Here is a 23,050-nt window from a genome sequence, read left to right on the forward strand (position 1 = left end):
GTGTGTGTGTGTGTGTGTGTGAGTGTATGTGTGTGTGTGTGTGTAAACTCACCTTGGGAATGTAGGGTAGAGCATCTTTAAGAGCGATCCTATAGAAATGTGATTTCTGAGTAGGATCCTTCATATTAATTACGTCAAGGAACTGGAGTGCATGCAACGCTGGATCACTAGAAAAAATATATACTTATGTTATTTAAAACTTAAATACTAAAATAAAACTTTATACGAGCATTTTTTACGGAATGAATTTGTATTTTTTTGTTTATTCTCTTATTTAACTTCAAATAATTAAGTAAAGATTTTTAAAACGAAGCGCGTACAGTCCTGATTTTTCAGTCTATCGCCAAACTACCACATACCTACCACTGTGCCAACATAAGTGGCATTGCTGTGCGCTGTAATACCAACACTGCGTTCTAACTGTGGCTTTTACCATAAAAGTAAATATAAATAACAAGTGACGCAACGTAGAATGGAAAGATCATTGTTAGGTATAACGTTGCGAGATACGGTAAGAAACGAAGAAATCCGTAGAAAAAGTGGTGTAGAAGACATTATAAAACACATAGCCAAAATTAAATGGAGGTGAGCAGGACACGTCGCTAGAATGAAGGATAATAGGTGGACCAAAAAAATCTTGTGAGTGGAGACCGAGAGCGGATAGACGAAATCCTGGAAGACCACCCACAAGATGGACTGACGACATAAAGAGGATTTGTACCAACTAGATTGCAGCAGCGCAATATAGATCTGAATTAAGGTTTTTCGAGGACACCTTTGTTCAGCAGTGGACGACTATGGGCTGATGATGATGATGACGAAATATAAATAAAACAGAAACTATGTGATTACTAGGGGTAAAACAGAACCTTATATTAAAAAGTGGAGAACACATCACGCTTGTGAAAACTGCAAATATCTAAGCTTAGATATTAATAATAATGGCCAAATGGACCAGACAATACCGTACAGTAACATACAGGGTTAGCTTATACCTGTAGGCATCCCAATCTTGGTTACTTTTGGCTTTATTAAATAGGCTTCGGACTTCCGACCTCATCTTCCTTAAGCCGTTGTTCCACCAGACTGTATTACGTGTAAACACAAATTGTCAACTTCACCAAAAAAACAGCACTACAAGGCCTAAAATCACCGGTGCTGGGAAGAACAGAGATTTCATTTGCCAAAGAAACAAAATACCTTGGGGTATATTTTGATCATAGGCTTACATGGAATACTCACATTCTAAAAACCACACAGAAAGCTACTATGTCCTTGGGCAGATGTAGAAGAATGTGCGGTAAGAATTGGGGACTTAACCCCAAAATGACTCTATGGTTATATACAAGGGTTATTAGACCCATGATAACCTATGGCTCGGTGACGTGGTGGACAAAGACGCAGCAAGTGGGAGCAATAAGGCTGCTAGGTAATACACAAAGGCTAGCATGCCTGTGTATTACGGGGGCCTTAAAAACAACTCCTACTGCATCGCTGGAAGTCCTATTGAATCTACCACCACTTCATATCTTTATACAGGGCGAAGCCAGATCCGTGATGCACAGATTAATCCATAGTCAGCGACATATAAGCCAGATGCATGGTACTGACAACACAAAGCTAATCGAGGAGCTAAAAGCCGATATTGTGATGGGGAAACCTATCGATGCAACAGTTACGAGATATAGCTTTAACAATAAGTTCACAATTAAGATACCAGGCAGGGAAGACTGGAATAAAGGTGTACCCATACAAGCTGCTGCTACCTGGTACACGGATGGCTCAAAAACATCGGAGGGTGTGGGAGCCGGCATAGTAGGGACAAATCAAGGGATAGATTTCCCGGTAAGTCTATCTAAGGATGTGACAGTTTTCCAGGCGGAAATAACTGCAATCCATCACTGCGTGGAAGAAATAGAAAGGCAGGAAAGAACGTTCTGTTCAGTTGCTATCTTCACAGATAGTCAGGCAGCGCTTAAGGCACTCAATTCCGTAGAGGTCAATTCTAAGCTACTATGGGATTGCGTGTGTGCCCTAAATAAACTAGGAGACCGTAGCAAGGTTACGGTAGCCTGGGTACCGGGGCACGAGGGTCATAAGGGCAATGAAAAAGCAGATGAAATGGCCAAACAAGGCTCATCATTGCCATTCATTGGACCGGAACCCTTCTGCGGAGTTGCTAAATCAGTAACAAGAACGGCTACAAGGAAGTGGGTAGCTCGCAAATCGCTGGAATGGTGGAGGAATTCACCAGGACAAAGACAGGCGAAACAGTTCATTACAGAACATTCGCCAAAATTTACGGCAGACCTAATAAGCAAAGACAGGAAAACAGTCAAGGTCATAGTAGGTCTTCTAACAGGGCACTGTAAGCTGAATAGGCACTTGAAGCTGATGGGACTATCAGACGATGACCTGTGCAGATTCTGTCACCTCGAAGAAGAAACAGCAGAGCACATTTTATGTCAGTGTGACAGTCTGGCAAATGTGCGGTTCTTTGCATTAGGAGAAGAAAATCCACCGGCAAATAGCTACATGGAAGGTACAGTCTCGAAGCTACTAGACTTTATAAAAAGGGTCAGGCTAGAGAATGTTATCTAGGACTAGAGGACCACAATAGATCTGAAAAGGTCGCAGTGGAATAGGCCGAAGGGCCACCTCTCTTAATCTAATCTAATCTAACATACAGGGTGTGAGCGCAATATCGATACTAAATGGGGTCCTCTGGGATCAGACGAAATCGAAGTCCAATTAAAAATATATGTATAATACCATTATCCAGAGTAGATATTATAAATAATGGCAGTAAAGTCTAAAAAATTAAAAGTAGAACAGAGCAAATGCCAAAAGCCACAGAAATAGACATTTGACGAAGATCCGCAGAAAAGTCCAGGAACGAACGAATATCAAATGAACATATCAGAAAAAAAAAACAGGCTTATTTGTTTCGAGAATTCCTTTAAAAGAAGACATCGTTAAAAGTTCGTAAATATATTATACCTTAAAAATCAAGATTTGATAAAAATGAAAGGGTAAATCTTGTACTTTCATTGATAAAAAAAATTGTTTGTATAGAGAGTCCAAAAACCCGAGACAAGATTTACAAATTTCTCTGTAAATTTGAAATAAATGGTATATTATCTTCACATTTTCTATTGTATACTTTTAAAACTTTATTTACACAAGAATAGTACCCATCAAAAAAATCATAGCATGTGATTTTTCTTTAAAAAGACGTCCAAATCTAATCACGAATCACGAGACTTAAATTGTCTCCAATAAATCCCTTGAATATGAACCAGGAAAACCCAGGGAAAACTCATAATAATATGTATCCTGATATAGTAAGTATTTGATCTTCCATTTAGTTTACTCTTAATATTCACATTAAACCTAATTTTATATGCACGTGATTTAAAATATAAATGATAATATAATATATTTTGACATAGTAATGACTTACTAGTACTGGTATGTTTTTATTGATTGATTTCTTTTTTTTTTATTATTGGTAGCCATATTTTAATGGTTTCGCCAAGGAATTTGTGCCACAATTGGTTTGATTTTATATGGTAAAAGCAGCTTCTTTGATTTTTCTCGTTTTACATCTGTTACTTTCGGGACTATACATGAAAACGTTCCATTTCATTCTATCTTTATTTTCTCATGCGTGTTTATATATTTTTGTGTTCCAGCAATTTCTTTTCTTTTGTAAAAACTTTTTGTATTACTAAGTAAAAAAACGAATCTGTTTAATTTGTTTTTTTAGAACTTTTCGTGGCCATGACCGTGCCAGTTGTTTTGTCCTAATACCGTTTACATTTGTGTGATCCACTTTAATTTTTTCTTTGATATGTTCATTTAATATGAGTTCGCTCCTGGATTTCCTGCGGATCTTCGTCAAAAGTTTATTTCTGTGGCTTTTAGCATTTGCTATGTTCTACTTTTATTTTTTAGACTTTTGTCTTTTGTATTCTGCGATACATTGTACCATTATTATTAATATCTAAGCTTAGATATTTGTAATTTTCACAAGGCGTGATTTGTTCTCCACTTATATAATAATATGTAATAAAAGGTAAGTACCCCTTTTAATCACATAGTTTCTGTTTTATTTATATTTACTTCTATAGTAAAAGCCACAGTTAGAACGCAGTGTTGGTCTTACTGCGCGCAGCGATGCCGCTCATGTCGGCATAATGGTAGTTGTGTGGTAGTTTGGCGATAGACTGAAAAATCAGGCTGTACGCGCTTCGTTTTGAAAATCTTTACTCAATAATTTAGCTAAGTTAAATAAGAGAATAAACAAAAAAAACAAATTAAAAAAATCCTATTTTATTTGTGAACAAAGATTATTATTGCAGTAGTTGTTTTTCTAGTATAAGTCAATACCGCGATAAGTCTAAATAGTTCACCTACATGATACGTGACTTTAATATAAAACTGCAATATTTAAAATTGTTTCGACTTTGTCTAAATTATGATATTATATTTTTCATCAAAGAGTGAAATAAATACGAACTTTTTTTATAAAATTAATTTAAACGTATTACAGTTTAAAAATATAATAATGAGGAATCGCAATATAATAATGCATTAATTAGACTACCCACTTCTACTTTTGGAATTGCTATAAACCATTTTTATGTTTTTTTTTTTTAGAAAATTAAGTTGTCTAAAAAATATTATGCGTCTAAATTGAAATTTTGAGTTATTTTTTTTTCTGAGTAAAGGTATGATATATATAGTATAATGCCAACCGATCGTGTTCACCCAAAGTTAAAAATATATTTCAAAAAATGTAAGCATTTTGAAAAATGTATACTGGGGCGAAAGTGATCATCATTGCTATTTAAACCACAATTTGCTTTTCTACAGATATATTTTATTCACACAAAAAACAAACTGAATCAGAAAGCCGTATTTATTCAAACTAATATATTGTAAAAGTTGTAATCGTATAAAGCAGGTCATAAAAAGTAAACTTTAATATGCTTAAATCAAAGAATGACAAATTTGGGTTAGTACTGCAATGTAGAACACCAAAAAACATAATTTTAAACATCTATGAACATATGCATATTAAGTTTAAAGTGATATTCAACATCTCCATTACATCAAGAAGAATTCAGGATAGGGCAAGATGGCAATAATATCACTCACTTTAACCGAAAATTTATCATGTTCGACCAGTTTAAAGGCCTTCTTTACTTCATTCGTAGATTTATATCCTACAACGTCTAATTCCTTTTCATTGACTTTTTAAATTTTAGCAACATAGCGATAGTATTGCTTTTTCCTTCTTTCTCCTAATACTTTCACTAACAGAAAATTCTTTCTTTCATGTCATCCTTGTTATAGGCAAAATATTCAAGCCCATCATTTTTGTCAGACTCATCCAAGTTAGACGTTTCACTTTCTGTTTCGTTATCACTTGGTGGCTTTTCTTTACTGTCGCATTCAGTTTCACTCGGTTGCTGAGTTACAACACTTTTTTTTACTTGACATTTAGTTTGGTTCGCTTAATATTTCGTCTGGATGGTGCAGCTGAATATCTTTTCCCCTTTAGATAATGTACTGAATGTGATGTTGTGACATGTAATGAAAATGTTTGGCCCTCTATTTCTTTATCTTTTCTAGGTAACATATTAAAATCTTTCTCGGGGGAAAAAGGGTAAATTCCCGTGGCTGTAAAGAAGAAAACAATAATTTGTTTTTTAGCGCTCTTTTTGTCCGCTGTTTTTGTTTTTTTTTTTTCTCCATGTGCTGAAGGGTAGTGTTTAACAAGTTTGAAAAATATTTTTTATCTATTGTAGGTAACGTGGAGTGATAGTTTTGCCAATCACTAAGAGTTTTTATGCAAGCCATCTGGAAGGGACGAAAAAAACTGACATCAAGTGATTGGGTCAAATGTGTTGAGTTTTTGACCAAACCTATAAAGCTCACATTGTTTTGTTCGCAGATCACCTCATTGGGAAAATGTAAGGAAAGGTTATCTCCTATGATGATTTTTTGCTCTTTAAGACGTTTTGCATGTGGTAAAAAGATCAAAGTAAATCAATACGTAAATATCTATATATTTATTTATCCATGATGAGTGCGATTATATCGAAAACCTACAAAGCAGCATCTGTCAGTACAGCAAGGTGATCCTGTTAGACCATTTTTAGTCCATTGTAACCACATTTTTCTGCTTTATAGATTATATATGGTGGTAACAGTAATCCTAAAGCTAAAGGATAATCATTATAGTCGTGGCATCTTTAGTAAAATAAAAAACCTGTTCGGGATACTTGGTGCTACGTTGAAATATCATTTTTTGATTTCAGGAATTACTTTGTACATTGGTCTCGTCGTAATTGAATATGTTATTAGGTGGAATATTTCCTAATTCTCTACACAGATTCTCAAAGTATGCAACTGAAGTTTCTTTTGAAATATTAGCTCTAGGTATTTTAATATTGGTCATTGGTTTATAAAGAGGCACTTGTCGATCCTGGGCATCCAAAACACTTTTAGATAGCAATTCAAGAGAAAATCCCCACTTGCCGCATATTGTAGCACACTGTATATTGGTTTATTCTTCGTTTGCGGAAAATATAGTCTGCCCAAAATTTTTTGTTCCGGGTGGACTATTATAGCAGTCATTAAGGGTTCCATAGGGAATTTTATATTTTTCGGCAACGCGACGTGAGGACTATCTTTTCTCAAAAACTTTCTGGGGGGCATTATCCACTCTTACTTTGTCATAGTCATTATATGGACGAGAACCAAGTTTTTTTTATATCATTTTGCACCATTTTTTCCGCAAAGAAAGCACTAATTTAAGATTTCTTTAAAAAAAATGTTATCAAATTCCCCCCCGTTGGAGATCAATTTTCCCCACAGATCTGATCAAATTAGCCCCATTGCGAATTTTTAAATTTTCCGCGTAAATTATGATACCCTGAAAAATAGCGTGTTCAAATGTGTTGACCGAGAATATGTAACTATTAAGAAAATTAGTTAAAATCGCACATTTTTTTGTAGTTTTTCTCAGGCACTCGAAAGTTAGGAAGCTAAAGAAACTTATCCAAAATATAGCCATAATTAAAACAAGCTTTTTACCATAAAAAATAAACTTATTTTAACTAAACAATCACTGGTTTCAAGCTAGTATTTACTAACTAAATCGATGTCGTCAACCATTTGTCAATCTTCTTAGGTTTCAGAGAAAATTAAAATATTCAGAATCATTTGAAATTTCGCTCTTTAACGTTTTGCAGATTTCTGTTATTTTTGATTTCTATATTATTATTATCGGAGATATCACTATCCTTACATTATTTTGTACTTTTTCAGCATATCTAGTAACAGTTAGTAGATTTTTGAAGACTTTTTTTCATATTTTTGTTGTTATTAGTGATAATGATGTGTCTTTTTTTTCGCATGTTGTTTATTACTTTCCAGCGTAGTTATTATCTATTTATCTTGTTGTAATTCTATATGCAACTATATCATCGATATCCTTTATATTTGATATAAGTCAAGTGAGTATTTGTTAACGCTTTGATGATGCATGTGTGATCAAAGTATACAAATGTCAAGTAAGGCAGATATTTTTGATTTCAACAAATATGTTTTATTTTTAAACAAAAGCATTCGACAAAAGATTCCCCACAATTTTTGCGTTTTTAAATATTTTTTTTTGTAAAGACCTATAAAAGTTTACAAACATTATTGCAGTGAGTTTTTTTTTCTCTAACATACAACTACCTTCATTTATCGATTTATAAAACCCATTGACCTTAAATCTGGACAATTTTTTCCACTTTCTGAACTTTGTATTGGTCAATTCCTCTGCTTTGCTTCATATTTCGAAGGTAAAAACGGCAAAATGGCATTCGAATATCGTATTAAATCTAATAGAGAGCAGTTTCCGCTCGATCGGCGGTCAAAGGATACGGGGCTCTATTTGAACGCTCCTGTAACAGACCCTCAGCAGTAATTAGTTTACAAAGGCGACTGATAGCTTTCACTAGTGGAATTCTGTATCAGGACCGATGGTTTAGAACTCAACGTTGTTTATTGATAAACAATGTCTGTGTCGTAAAATACCGATTTCCGTAAAAATAGAAACTGCCTTGATATCTTTATTCTCGTAAATAATACAAAAAATTGGAAAAACTGGTATATTTCAAGTATTGGAATTTTGGTGAATATTCAGGAACCCAAAATTCAACCTCCAAAAAATGTTATCCTTATAATTTCAAATAGAAAGGGGGAGGGAAACTACAAGGTTATTGACACTAAGTCAATGTTTTTAGTATAAATTTTACATAACCTTAAATTTACAGTTATCTGAATTGTGTTTCGAGACTATTTTACGGATTTAATATCAGATGTCGCTATTGCGTCCGTTTCGAAGTAATTTTATCGTTGCTTCCCAAAGACAGAAAAGATTAATTTTCACGTTGAGAACGCCTATGAATAACTGTTCTGAAGAGCTTTATTAAAGCGAAATACGTATCAACAGATACATAGACGATTTGTACGTGAAATGAAATGTTGACTGTTTTTTTAATTTTATTCTTAAATTTACAATAAACAGAATTAAAGAGATAGTAAAAAAAGAAAACATTAAATTTTGTAACAGAAATTCGTTTCTCGAAAGAAATCTAGTACATTATAAACAAGTTCTAATTGGCTGAGGATCACACTTGACCTTGGATAGAGTATTTTTTGCTCTTGTGATACGTTGTGTAAGAATATGTTGAACGGTTAATGATTCACTACACTTTTCACGGACAGGTGATTTCTCCAAAGTCATCAGGTGTCCTTGTATCAGCCGTGTGTGATCTTAGCCTGTGAACGATTTATTTGTCTCTTCTACTTAAGTTAGGTAGCTGAAAGGTTTAGATGGTAGGTTGTATTTTGTGTAGTTTTAAGGTTAAATTTTTTCATTGGTTTTGCCAGGTCTTTTTGATTTGGGATCTGAAAAGTGGTTTTAGATCTGATGCTGGTTGAACGGATTTGATGTCTGATTTGGTTGTAATTGCTTCCTTTGCAGCAGTATCAGCAGTCTCACTACCTGAAATGCTAACGTGTAAAGAAATCTAGAGTAATGTTATGTTTGTTCCAGAAGAAGTGAGGCAATTTGTTGCTTCATATATGGCATGAACTAATGGATGTTCAGAATACATATTTTTAATCTAGTCGATGAAGGACACCGAATGTGAACATACTGAAGCGTTCATGGGATAAGCTTTGCTACTTAGGCATTTTGATGCTTGGAGGATGGCTTACAGATCTTCTGTATATATGGAGGTAGATGGTGGAAGGCAGAACTTTACAGAATGTTACAAATATCCGACTTCTGTCCCAGTTTTAGATGCATTTGTGTAAACAATCTCGTCATATGAGTTTGTGTTTACCAGCTGAAGGAAGAAGGAAAGATAGTCTCAGAATTTGACCATTGGTTTTATTTTTGTAATAATTATTAAGTAAAATATAGCAATATTAAGCAAAGCACGTTCGTTTACTAAAATTCTACGTATTCTCCGTTTTTTTATATGACGTGGAGTCATGGACCTTAACTGAATCATCACTGAAGAGACTCGAAGCATTTGAGATGTGGTGCTAAAGACGCATGTTGAGAATTTCCTGGATAGACATAGTTACCAACGAAGAAGTAGGTACTACATAAAAGGGCACGAACTAGTCGTAACCATATATTGTCGCAAACTAGAATACCTGCGCCATATAATGCGCAATAAACAACGATATGACCTACTTCGGACCATACTTCAAGGTAAAGTGCATGGGAAAAGAGATCCAGGACGAAGAAGAATATCCTGGCTGCATAACCTGCGAAAATGGTTTAACTTAACCACTACCGGATTTTTCAGGGCAGCAGTCAACAAAGTCAGAATAGCCATGTTAGTGTCCAACATCCGTAACGGATAGGCACCATAAGAAGAAGAAAGCAAAGCACATCTTCATGAATGTTAGAAAAAGAAGTCTTCTACTTACAAGAGAAGAAGGATTCTTTGTGAATGGAATACTTATTTTCCTAATGTCTCATTGAAATGTTATTAATCCAAGGAGGATTCAATGACAGTATATGAGTATCTATTATTGTAAAATCAACAGGTCGTAATAGGGGAAGTAAAATTAGGGGCATGTGTCTGGTATTTTTATTGTTTGTAAATAAGCTTATATATATGGTTGTTTGGATTCAAAGATATCTACTCTAACAAAATATGTCAGAAGTTGTTGCCTGTGAAGCGAAAGGGGAAGTTCACCTGTTTCACAGTGAAGACTTTCGGTGAAACTGGATCTGAAAACTCCAAGACATATTCATAATGCGGCATTCTGAATAATGACAAGAGTCTTAAAAAATACGTTTTTGATGTATACAAAGTATCCATAATTAAGTCGAGTGAATGAAAGATCTGTATACCTTAATTAGGATATCTTCATTAGCTCCTTAGTAATGGTATGGTAAAGATTTTTATGAATTTATTCTAGTTTATCAATAAGATTTAACTATTGTAATCTGTTGTTTTCGTGTTACTCGACTATCAAAAATTAAACCTACTATCATGTGTTCATTAGCTACTGTGAGCGGAGTACAATTTAATGTAATTTGAGGTAATAATATGCTACGTGTTCTTCGACTAAATTTGAGTACTTTTGATTTTTTAGCAAAGAAATTAATAGTACAACTTATATACCAAGAAGCTAGTTCATGTACTGCTTTTTGGATTAAGTTTGTAGTTGTGAACGTGTCTCTACCGCGCCAATATAAAATCAGATTGTCATCATATAAGTTGTAGGTCACTGGGTTGTTAATATTTTTGCAAATATCATTGATAATTGCTATAAATAAAGTGGAACTTAAAGCTGATTCTAGGGGTACCCCTTTTTGCAGGACGTAGATGGAGAAAGCTTTTTCGGTAACCAGTGCTTTGAAGCATCGACCAGAGGGAAACTTTTCGATAGAAGATAATGTATTTCCCGCAATATTGTATTCTTTTTATTTAATCATTACAATAGAAAGTATTAAATCTATTAAAACTACTAAATCTAGCTTGTTTTGAACGGCAGTTGTAATCACTGTTTTGTAAGATTATTAAGTTGTCAGCAATGCTTCGGGATAAACAGAATCCGGACTGAGCAGAATCTAAAATTTTGTATTTCTTAGATACCATATTAGTCTTTTGTTTATTAGTTTTTCTAAAAGCTTACACAAGATGCATGCTAGTGAAATGAGATGTTAAGAATTTGAATTATTTAGGGATTTATCCTGTTTCTTGATTGGTATAACAATAGATTTCTTTCAGAATATTGGAAATATCTGATTGGTCCATATTATGTTGTACAGTATAGGAAGTTTTGTATCGTCAAATAATGTAAACGGAGTGTTTAAGACAAAAGAGTCAAATTTAAAAGATTGGAAAGCATATTTGTACAGCGAACTTGAAATCGAAAAAATTAAATATATAACCATCATGATAGCAACAAAAACATGATTCATTTAACCTCCATAAAAAGATTAAAGAAGCGGCAGGCTTATATAAACACAAGAACACTGGATTCCTGACAGATAATCAGGGAAACATAGTACTGGAAATAGAGCATAAAAGGGATATTTGGCGAAATACGTGGAAAAAACTTTTGAAGATATACGAAGTAACACTGGTATTAAAACAAACACCAATTGCGAATCTGGACCACCATTTACAGTCGAAGAAGTAAAATATGCCATCAAAAGCACCAAAGATGGTAAAGCAGTAGGCCCTGATAATTTTCACTCAGAATTATTAAAACTTATGGACTATGATGGCATAAAATGGTTGACAAATATATTTAACAATATATATGATACAGGCATAATTCCCCAAAAATGGTTAGTGTCAACTGTTATAAATCTTCCAAAAAAACCCAATGCGAGAAAGTGCGAAGACTATAGAATTATAAGCCTTATGAGCCATTTACTTAAAACATTTCTAAAGGTCACTCACAAAAGAATATATACAAAATGTGAGGAACAACTAATAAGAACACAATTCGGATTTCGTGATGCTCTGGCAACACGGGAGGCCCTTTTTGCTGTACAGGTGCTATTTCAGAGATGCAGGGATGTGAATTGTGACATATACGTATGCTTTATAGATTACCAGAAGGCATTTGACAGAGTAAAACATGACAAATTAGTGACTCTAATGCAAGAAATTGGAATTGACAACAAAGATCTTAGAATTATCAGAAACACGTACTACAATCAAACGGCCAAAATCAAAATAGAAGACCAGTTAACTGATAAAATTGCAATAGAACGTGAAGTACGACAGGGCTGTATTTTGTCTCCATTGTTGTTCAATATTTATTCTGAATGGGTATTTAAGGAAGCTTTAGACGGTTGTGCGAAAGGAATACTAATAAACAGTGAATGGTAAATAACATTAGATATGCAGATGACACTATAGTTTTTGCTGATAATCTGAATGACTTACAGATATTAACAAATCGCATAACAGAAGTCAGCAACAGATACGGACTAGCTCTTAACATAAAGAAAACCAAATTTATGACAATTAGTAAAAAATCAATACTAAACGCTCAACTTACAATCAACCAACAGAATATCGAAAGAGTCGAGCAATATACATATCTAGGCACCAATTTAAATAGCCAATGGGACCACTCAACAGAAATTAAACAGCGAATAATTAAAGCAAAAGCAGCATTCGTTAGAATGAGAACCATTTTCAACAGTCGAGACATATCATTAAAAACAAAATGCCGTCTATTGAACTGCTACATATTCACAGTTCTGCTCTACGGAATGGAAGCGTGGACACTGACTGTTGCATCTATGAATCGGCTCGAAGCTTTCGAAATGTGGTGTTATAGGCGCATCTTACGTATATCCTGGGTTGACAGAGTTACTAATGTGGAGGTCCTGCGTAGAATGGGGAAAGAATGTGAAATTCTCATGACCGTCAAAACTAAAAAATTGGAATATCTAGGACATGTAATGAGAAATCAAGAACGTTACGGCCTTTTCCAGCTGATTCTCCAAGGGAAGGTAAATGGTAAGAGATGACCGGGAAGAAGACGCATTTCCTGGCTTCAAAATTTACGAAAGTGGTATAAGACAACTACCACTAAACTGTTCCGCGCTGCAATAAACAAAGTAAAGATCGCCAACATCCGGAACGGATAGGCACTTTAAGAAGAAAAAAAAAGATGATAGCAAACTACTACTAAGCATAATGCGAGTCAAAAGCAAAACTACCGGCAATTATAGAACTAGAACATCGATTTATATATATATATATATATATATATATATATATATATATATATATATATATATATATATATATATATATATATATATATATATACATTTATAAATTACGAAATATACGAAATATATACGGAAACAGTAAAATGTTTACTGTAATTAAAACGAATGAAATAAGTTATCCGTTTTATCTTTTTTCTGAAAACTCATATCACATGGGATATCTCTAAAGGGAAAGGGATTAGCCAGCAGTAATCCACGGCTTACACATTAGGAAGTATGATGTTGACCCATTGAGTATATGAGAAAATTTCACAGGCCGATGAATTTATAAAGTCGTGAAATACATATATTATATAATATATATATATATATATATATATATATATATATATATATATATATATATATATATATATATATATTATATAATATATATATATATATATATATATTATATAATATATATATATATATATATATACAGGGTGGTCCTTAAGTAATCGTACAAACAGAAACCATAGATTCTGCACTTTAAAATATTACGATTTAAGCCAACTTGCTTTAATAAAATCTAGATATTAAGAAAGATACAGGGTGTTAAAGTGGAAATTTAAAATTTTATTTTTTGCTATAATTTTTACGTTTGTAAATATTTTTGGACAAAAATTTACAGTTGGATGCTTTTGAGTAGGATAAATTATAATTTTATACTTACTTTAATGTAAATAATACAGGGCGCTACATATGCCACATGTGATACTGAATACCTGTAGATAAGCATAATTCATAGTTTATTCTTATTAAAACAACTCAAAGATGATAATGTAACATCACAAAATGCTTTGTTATGGGTGTAAAATGTCTTATTGGAGAAAAGATATTTCAACTTCTTCTTTAGGTGCCGTGTTCGTATTCAGACGTTGGCCGTCATCATGTTTACAATTTCCCTTTGCTATCGCTTCTTAAGTTTCTATAATGGCTTTGTATTATATTTTCTGTATTCTAAAATGCTAAAAACCCAAAATATGTGGTTTATGGAAGATGGTAGGTACACCACCACATTCTAGAGAGAAGGCAGTTAGAATATACTTAAATACAACTTTTCTGAACGTTGGATTGGTCGTGGTAGTGATATTCCTTGACTTTGTGGTGAGATATTGATATAATTATTTAATTCATGAAAAATACGAAAAGAATACTTATTATTCATTACGTAAATTGTTTACCCATTTTTATTAGGATAAATAAAAACTAGAGCACAGGTATTGAATAACATATATGTGTCCTGTTTCATAATACTTTTGCTACAAATCTAACCTGAAAGACTTTACAAAAACATCATCGTTGTCCTAATAACCGATATTGTTATGAATATAGTAAACACATAGGCAATTTAGTTTAGCATAATATTAGTTCGTTAGTAAATCCTAATAGTCCATTTGTTCGTGATATAATTATAGTTACTCGTAAGGTGTAACGTAATCACATAAATCACATAAATAAGTAACCAATAAACGAGATACATCACAGTTTAATACATTATTTAACTTCTGCGACAAATAAGATGTAGTTCCATAATATAGCATAAGATTTGGAAATGTATCCAAAATAATATATTAATCCATTATACATTATAGCCACCACGTAGCCCCGAATTTAGTCCGCTTATAATGTATCTTTAATATTTTTTATCCCAAATATAGGTAGCTTAAAGAGCAAAAAAGTTAAGTGCAAATTTATACCACATATGTGGCATAAGCGGCGCCTCTATCAGTTACATCAAAGTGTGCATTAAATTATAATTTCCCATATTTAAAAGTACCCAGTTGTAAATTGTTATACATAAATAGTTACAAACATAAAAGTTATGGCGAAAAATAAAATTTTAATTTTGCACTTTAACACCCTGTATCTTTCTTAATATCAACATTTTATTAAAGCAATTTGGATTAGATCGTAATATTTTAAAGTGTAGAATCTACTGTTACTTTTTGTACAATTACTTAAGGACCACCCTGTATATAATGAATACATAAAGGTTAGAATAAATTCGTTAAAAAAGCTCAGACAGGTCGATTTCAGTTGCGCATTTTTTACTGTACTCATATTTTTGATTACGTCATTACTATTCGAGTTATGACGTCAATATTATATTTTTAATGGCCATACCTTAAGATATGAAGACGATATCGTCCTTAAAACGACATACAAAGAACAATTAGGGCGAATGGTACAACAATTGGACAGAGAAAATAGAAAAATCCAGAAGTATCGACTATGAATGACAACAAAATAAAAGTGATGACAAATCAAGGCAAAGAGTTAAAAATCCTAGAAAATCCTAAAAATCCTAAACAAAAAAAAAATAAAAGGAAATAGTAAACAAAAATAGTAAATACATATATTTGGGACAGATAATTAAATTAAATAAAGACAAGAAGAATATACAAGAAAAGAGATGAACAAGATTGGTATGAAGATCGTTTGGTAAACTTATCTAAGTATGTATTAAAAAATAAAAATTATTTTTTATATCTTAAAACAAAACTGTCTAACCAGTAAATTCCTCCCGTCCTTACATACGAATGTTAAACTTGGATATTCACAAGAGATAATACGGATAGAAAAGCGAAGACATAAAAAGCAATGAAACAACAAATAACTAACGTATGTCTGACTATCAGATAAAAGAGAGAATAACTGGAAAAAAACGTCACAAAAGTTAAAAAAACTGCCAGACAAATAGCAAAAGTATTAGGCAAATTTGCCGGTCAAACTACTAGACAAAAAGATGAAAGAAAGATGAACTAAGATTATTACAGATTAAAGACCTTGAACATTTAAATCAAAACGAGTGAGATCACAGATGAGAAGAGAGAAACACCACGCGGCTTCGAGATGGATGCACATGGCTTAAGATAGAGAAGTATGGAGGATCGAAGTAGACGCTTATCTGGATTTATGAAGGCTAATAAAAAAGAAAGATGTAAAATAGCGCGGTTGGTTTTGGGGTTTACAATATATACCCCATAATTACGCCCAGTAGTAAACTTAAAGGCTAAAAGGATACATGTATTAGGGGTTATGTAAAAATTGTTTAAAAACTACTCAAAGTATGCTAATATGTAATTAGCGTTAATGGTCCAGCATATTCTGATATTAACGTGATTTTAGTGTTTGTTAAACAAAGTATCACAACAAAAATATATTTCAACTTACGTCTCAGTATAAGTGTTTCTGTAGGAAATATCAGAAATAACTGGTTAATGAAATAAAAATGGTAACAAAAAATAAAATGTATAGGATTGTAAGGAAAAATAACAATTGGCCTAAAATCCACAAGGAAACCAAATTTCTGTAGTTGGCTGTATACCATGTATCACAAAAATTTTATTTAAAAAATTTCTTTATAAAAGGTATAATAATAAAAACTCTATCGGGCTACATAACAGAACGTGTTCGGAATAACTATCCCGTTATCAGTGCTATCTGGATGTACATGTTTGAAACCACTAAATATATGGATAAAAACCCTTTTGAGCTGCTATCAACAAGTCCTCACAGATACTTCGTCTAAGGAATAGCAACCACAGTGGAATCTTACGTTGCCATGTAATCAATTCCTTTAGTAACTTAAACATGATAGTTTTTAATAATCAAAAATGTAACTCAAAGTCGATTAAACAACAGTTAAAGGGTTTTTACCCATATATTTGGTGGTTTAAAATATCCAGATAGTACTGATGATGGAATAGTTATTCCGAAAACGTTCTGTGCTGTAGACGCATAGGGTTTTTATTATTATACCTTTCATACAGAAATGTTTTAAATAAAATTGTCATAACTCATAAATTATTATCAGTGTAAAAAGAATCGCAGTTACTACTTTTATGGTGTTGTAATTGACAAAAAGGATAAATGCGTCATAAAACTCGGGCGGCGTCGCATTGCAGTGCTGAAAATGATGAACGACGGTAGCCAAGGAGATCTGAAATTTTTGACGCTAAACCATAAATGCGCTTGCCTCATTGTCTTACTTATGTAGTTCTGTCTTTCTGTAATTTTAACGTAGGAATTCAAAGATATAAAATTAGTTTTTAAATAAGGTCGTCTGTTTAGAATATAGAGAATAATAAAACAAAATACATAAAATATATAAATATATTTAAATATTACTAAATACTTTTCCAAACAAGCAATAATAAAATTTCATCAGGACTGTATTTTTTATTTTAAAATGTAAAGTTAAAAATTTTTTGTTGTTAAAACATTTTTTATCAGACAAAATGTGTTCAATGTAACACAATCAGTGTTAAATTAAAGTAAAATTTAAACAGGTTTAAAAGTTTTTTTTTTAATTTTCGTAAAATATTTGACGAAATCTAAAATTCCCCTTATACCAAGCATTCTCGAAAAACTCTGTCGTTTGTATAATCACTTGACGAAACCTTTTATACCCCTTTTCCTTTGTCAAAGCAAATACCTAAAGAAATCGAATTCACTTACCTGAAATACTTGATAAGCGTGAGAAGCTGAGCTGTTGGTCGTTGTCGAGGATCTTTGCTTACCAGCCTGGACGCTGCCTCTTGAATTGGCACTGGAATTCTTGGTATTAAGTTGTGAACCTGATCGTCCAGCTGTAAACAAAGAAGTAAATAAATATACGTTTTAGTAAGAAAAGTGAATTAGATTTGTTTTTTTTTTAAGTGATATTGATTCAGAAAATAAAAACTGTAACGAGAAACTTTGTATGTCAATAATTTATTGATTATACTTTAAAGAGGAAACATTTATTGGTATCCGACACACTTATGTATGTACCATATACAGTGTGTCTGTAAAGTATGGAATAAATACGATATTTTCTCAATGAAAAACCTGTTTAAAAAAATCTAAAACACGCAGAATGTTTAAATTTAATGTTCTACATTTTACAATAAATTTTCATTACACAAGGTGATACACACTAAAGTGATGACGTCATCGGCTCTTTTTTTAAATGTAACATCCTGTATTTTAGGACATTTTTAGATCGATAAAAATGAGCTGATTCCAAAAAAAATCGGTTTCCTGTAAAGTCGGTTTTACGGGCGAAGATTTTACGTGACAACGTCTTTTTCTCGGTAGAATATTTATTGATAGGAATATTATTAAATTGCACAATAGGAACAAGGAATTGCCGCTATAAACTCAGTTTCTCAACTTTTGTGTCAATCTAACAATTAATCAATCAATCATAGTTTACGATAATGAAATATTAGTGTACAATTATTTACCTTTATTGTTGTAGTTGTTGTAAATGACGAATCTACTCACGAATTGAAGACAAATCTCACGATCTCACGATTAAGGTCTTACATCTTACGATTTTTAAATTTTTTTTAAATTTCAAGTGTTTCTAATAAAATGCATGGGAGAAAATCAGCTTTTTTTAGATTGTCACCTTGAAATATCCATAAATTGACTGTATTTTTGTATCAAAGTGGGCTACTCCAAATAACTCAATTAATATACACAAAATAATATAAACAAAGCTTAAAAGGTTCTTTATGCTTTGAAAGTGGTTTATAAACAACTGAATTGTAATGTATATTTTACCGCATTTAATAAATATGAAGTATAGACTAAATTTTGTGTAAAGAACAAACATTCAACAGACCTAATAGTAAAAACATATTGATTTAAGTGTGAATTTGAGATAATGTGCTGACAAAATGTTAAATCCTAAGAAAACAAAATTATGTTTTTATGTATATTCATTATACTTAATACTCTTGGGTAAAATACCTCATATCATATATGTCTTTAGACACAGTTAATAATTTTCATTGAAGTTTAAACTATAAAGAATGTTTACAATCATTGCTCAATATTAAATGGATAAATCCATAGCAATATTATAAAAGAATATAGGACCCTAGGTAATTTCCTAAAATTATATCTGATACTGGTGGTTCCCCCTAAAATAGGACACTGTAAGCACTCCACATTTTCACTACAGACACAGCTGACGATACTTTCAACGATTTTCAACTTTAGCGATTCAAAGCGCCTAATTCTCTAGTGCAGCGCGCAGCGAACCGATCATGTTTGAGTGGGAGAGAGACGCAAGGCATTCGCCGGTCCGGCGGGCCTCTCTCTCGTTCGGTGACTCACTGTAACAGACGTGAGCGGGCGTTACACTTTTTCTTAAATGACTCCGAGCCACAACCTAATTTAAGACGTTGTCACGTCAAAAAAGTATAATACTGGGGATCTAACGGATATAACTTGAAAGATATGCGCTTAGAAAATCAATTTTTATTGATTTATAATATTAATAAATTATAAATAAATTATAATAAATAATTTGAAAGTAATCCAGTAATTAATACATTACTTAATCTTAAATTTTCGAATTGTAGCCCTTGTTGTATTTGACAGTAACCCATACGTCGTACAAATTCTTGTAGAACCTTGTTTATACTTTCTTGGGAAATATTGTTTATTTCTTTACGAATTTTTGCTGACTGGCATGAAATTATTGTCTTCGTCTAAACACTTCAGGCCAATTGCCTTGCCAACTGCCCTCACAATTGGCCCAAAATTCAGTTGTGTCCGGGAGTAGACTGAGGATAATGAGCTGCGCCCAGTGAGCCCCCCACCACTCGAAATCTCAATTGTCGCGACAATTGGTGCCGTGTAAACGGTGTAGGCTTGTAGTGCTGTCTTGTTTTTTGCCAGTTCCCTCACCGGACACAACAGATGACGAGCAGTCGGCCATGTTTTAGCTGCCTACTGCCATGGCAATAGTTGGCCCCGTATAAACATCTTCTCGTTCAACTGGACTGGCCTCCGACAATCCGCAACTACATGATGACAATTGTAGAATGACAATTGTCTCGCCAATTGTCATCATGTAAATGCGGCTTAAGTCTCCAATATTTGCAGGTTTCCTTTTATAAACAACGTTGTTTAAATGACATTACATAAAATAGTCCAAAAAATTGGGATATTGATTGATGATAATTACAGTTTGTTGCAGCTTATAGTATAAGGCAAGATTTAAGGTAGAAGAGGTTTGGGCAGAAAGAAGAAATCCTGGCTGAGAAACTTGAGAGAATGGTTTTAAATACCAGAAGCTGCGAACATAATTCATGCGGCACAAAATATAGAAACCTATCGTTTGATGGTCGCCAACCTTCGGTAGAAGACGACACATAAAGAAGAAAGGATTGAGGTCTGGCGACCTCGCTGGCCATTCACTGTCCACGTATTCCAATCTACCTGTTCGAAAAAATTCTGTTTAGGTACCTTCGAACATCTAAAGCACAAGCACTTAAAAACTGAAGGTATGATGGCCCGTTTAAATTACCTTCGAAATAGTAGGGTCCAATGATTTTATTTCTTACAATGCTAGCTCATACGTCTATCTTTTGCGGGTATTTTGTATGATGTTCCCGCATCCAGTTGGAGTTTTCTTTTGCCCAGTATCTACAATTCTGACGGTTGACCTCGCCATTTAATTTGAATGTAGCCTCATCAGAAAAAATAATATTTTGAACCAAGAGAGGGTTTCGTTGGCTGTTATCGATCATTATTTCGCAAAATTGTATTCTTTTATCTGGATCATCCTCGTTTAATTCCTGTACAACTTCTTGTGCACTTTACTTACTTTGCTTACTTTTACGTACTTTGTGTACCGTTGTTTTGCAAATATCGAGATCACTACTACGCTTACGAACAGAAGTATGCGCATCTTCTTCAGAAGCAAGTAGAACATCTAATGTTGTAACATAATTTACAGAGGGACGTCCTGATTTGCGTGCATTTTCAACCGTACCAGTTTCTCAAAATTTTAAATTTTTAAATTTTCTTTTAAATTTTACATATATGGTGAATTTCAATAGCAAAGTACCCTGGTAAGATGACAACTTTACAATTTAATGGACAGAAGTTAGACAACAATTTATATCCCGTCTTATTTATTATATATCGCAAAGCGATTCATAATACGACGAGAGATAATAAGTAAACGAGAAAAACAAAAAGAAAATCCTTAAGAAGTCATTGTGCGGAGATAAAACAGACTGCAGAAATATCAAGCATCCATAACGTTCCGGGAATCACCTAGATCCTACAAGGAATGCGTTTAAAAAATGGTTTTCAATTATAAATAAAAATGTTTTTTATTCTTTTAGGACGTTCAGACCATTTTCAAGTTAAAATAAAATAGACATTTTAAAAAGTGGCTTTACTTCTTAATAGTAATATATCTCCGTTTGCTTTGTTTTTGAATAAATTTATTTTGTATACTTACTTTACTTTGATCTTAATATTTTTCCTTTGTATAAGTAGGTATAAAATAAGTTTTTGTTACTTTTTTTAATATTTAAGAATCTTCGTTAATATTTTTATTTAATCAAGTACATCATGTAAAGGATTTAATTAAGCACTATTACTAATAGCTTTTAATCCTTGTATCAATGCTACCACAACTCTGTCGAAGACGGGAAACTGCTTTAGGGGCTGTAATTATAATTTGTCCAATCCTGACAGAGTATTACGTAGTTTTGTGCAACATGTTGTTTGCAATTTAATTAGAAGACATTACTGAACTTATACTATACAATGTATAACTCAATACAGTTTACAAGATGCTGTAACAATTATTACGCAAATTATAAAAGAGTAATTATTTTATAATTAAGAATTTTGTTATTTTAATGGAACATATCTTATACATCGAACACAAAATATGGCATAGTTCGCATTTATACGACATAGTTTAGACATAGTACTGAGAAAGACGTGTCAAGTTGCTTGTGAATTAAATGTGCTAAAAAATTGAGTAATGGGCTAAAATGTGAGAATTGTACCTTATTAGCTCATCAATTTTTTGTCAAATAATATAATACCAATGTAAACAAGCAATATCCTCTTTTCCCCCCTGACAGGCGGAATCTCTACTGACAATTAATTCGTCATTGAATTAAGCTTAACACGTTCCCTATCAAATGACTCATATAATGAGCCACATTAATTTTTCGCATAGCCCACTGTCTCACTCTTGAGCCGGGGATCGAATTGCACATCGGCAATTTAAATAGCTACGTTCGGACAAAGTAGATTGTGCTTTAGACATGGTCTATAGGAAGATGTGACACATAATGGGACGTGTATTCTGTGGGTAGCGGTTAATGTGCGCTAGAAATTTAGCGAAATCACGTCTTATTTTTTAAACCTATTGTACTCTATTTTCCATTGGTTATTAAATCGTGTAAGTGACTTTCATGTGTTTTGTAAGGTATTTTACTACAATCCAAATACTTATATAAACAGTAAAACGTTTTTATTGAATTATGTCTTATAACTCTAAATTGTGTCTGACAAATTAGGCTAGGATACGAAATATTTCAAAAAATCTTTCTGATATAATTGAACTGCCTGATAAAACACCAAAAATATATTCAGATTTGAGCAGAAGCTACAGGCCTTCGTCAGAATCGGATTCTAGTGTGAAACAAAACCCAGGCAATGATTCAGAATATGCCAGTGACGAACCAGTCAATAATGCTGACGAAAATATTAACAATAATGGAGCAACCATTATGAAAATGATCAAGAATATGCCAACTAGATCAATATCGGCGATGAACTAGGGATGTTTGACTCTTCAGGAATTGAAGATTTAAAAGTTAATATTTCAAATTAGGGTCATGTAAGAGAAATATTTGAACTAATGTTCGATGACACCCTATTTGAAAAAAATTG

The 23,050-nt window shown here is 32.8% G+C and overlaps 1 protein-coding gene across 1 annotated transcript in view; it reads right to left on the minus strand.

Annotated features, from left to right (window-relative positions):
* Positions 1–23,050, minus strand: part of bma (SCY1-like protein bma) — a 405,563-nt gene that overhangs the window by 171,023 nt on the left and 211,490 nt on the right. Inside the window, exons 7-8 of the mRNA XM_072524851.1 lie at positions 17,804–17,934; positions 53–167 (exon numbers count right to left, since the gene is read on the minus strand). Coding sequence (XP_072380952.1) covers positions 53–167; positions 17,804–17,934 — 246 coding nt within the window. The remainder of the gene's footprint in view (positions 1–52; positions 168–17,803; positions 17,935–23,050) is intronic.

The sequence above is a fragment of the Diabrotica undecimpunctata genome, chromosome 1 (genome assembly GCF_040954645.1).
Source record: "Diabrotica undecimpunctata isolate CICGRU chromosome 1, icDiaUnde3, whole genome shotgun sequence".
Classification (NCBI taxonomy): domain Eukaryota; kingdom Metazoa; phylum Arthropoda; class Insecta; order Coleoptera; family Chrysomelidae; genus Diabrotica; species Diabrotica undecimpunctata.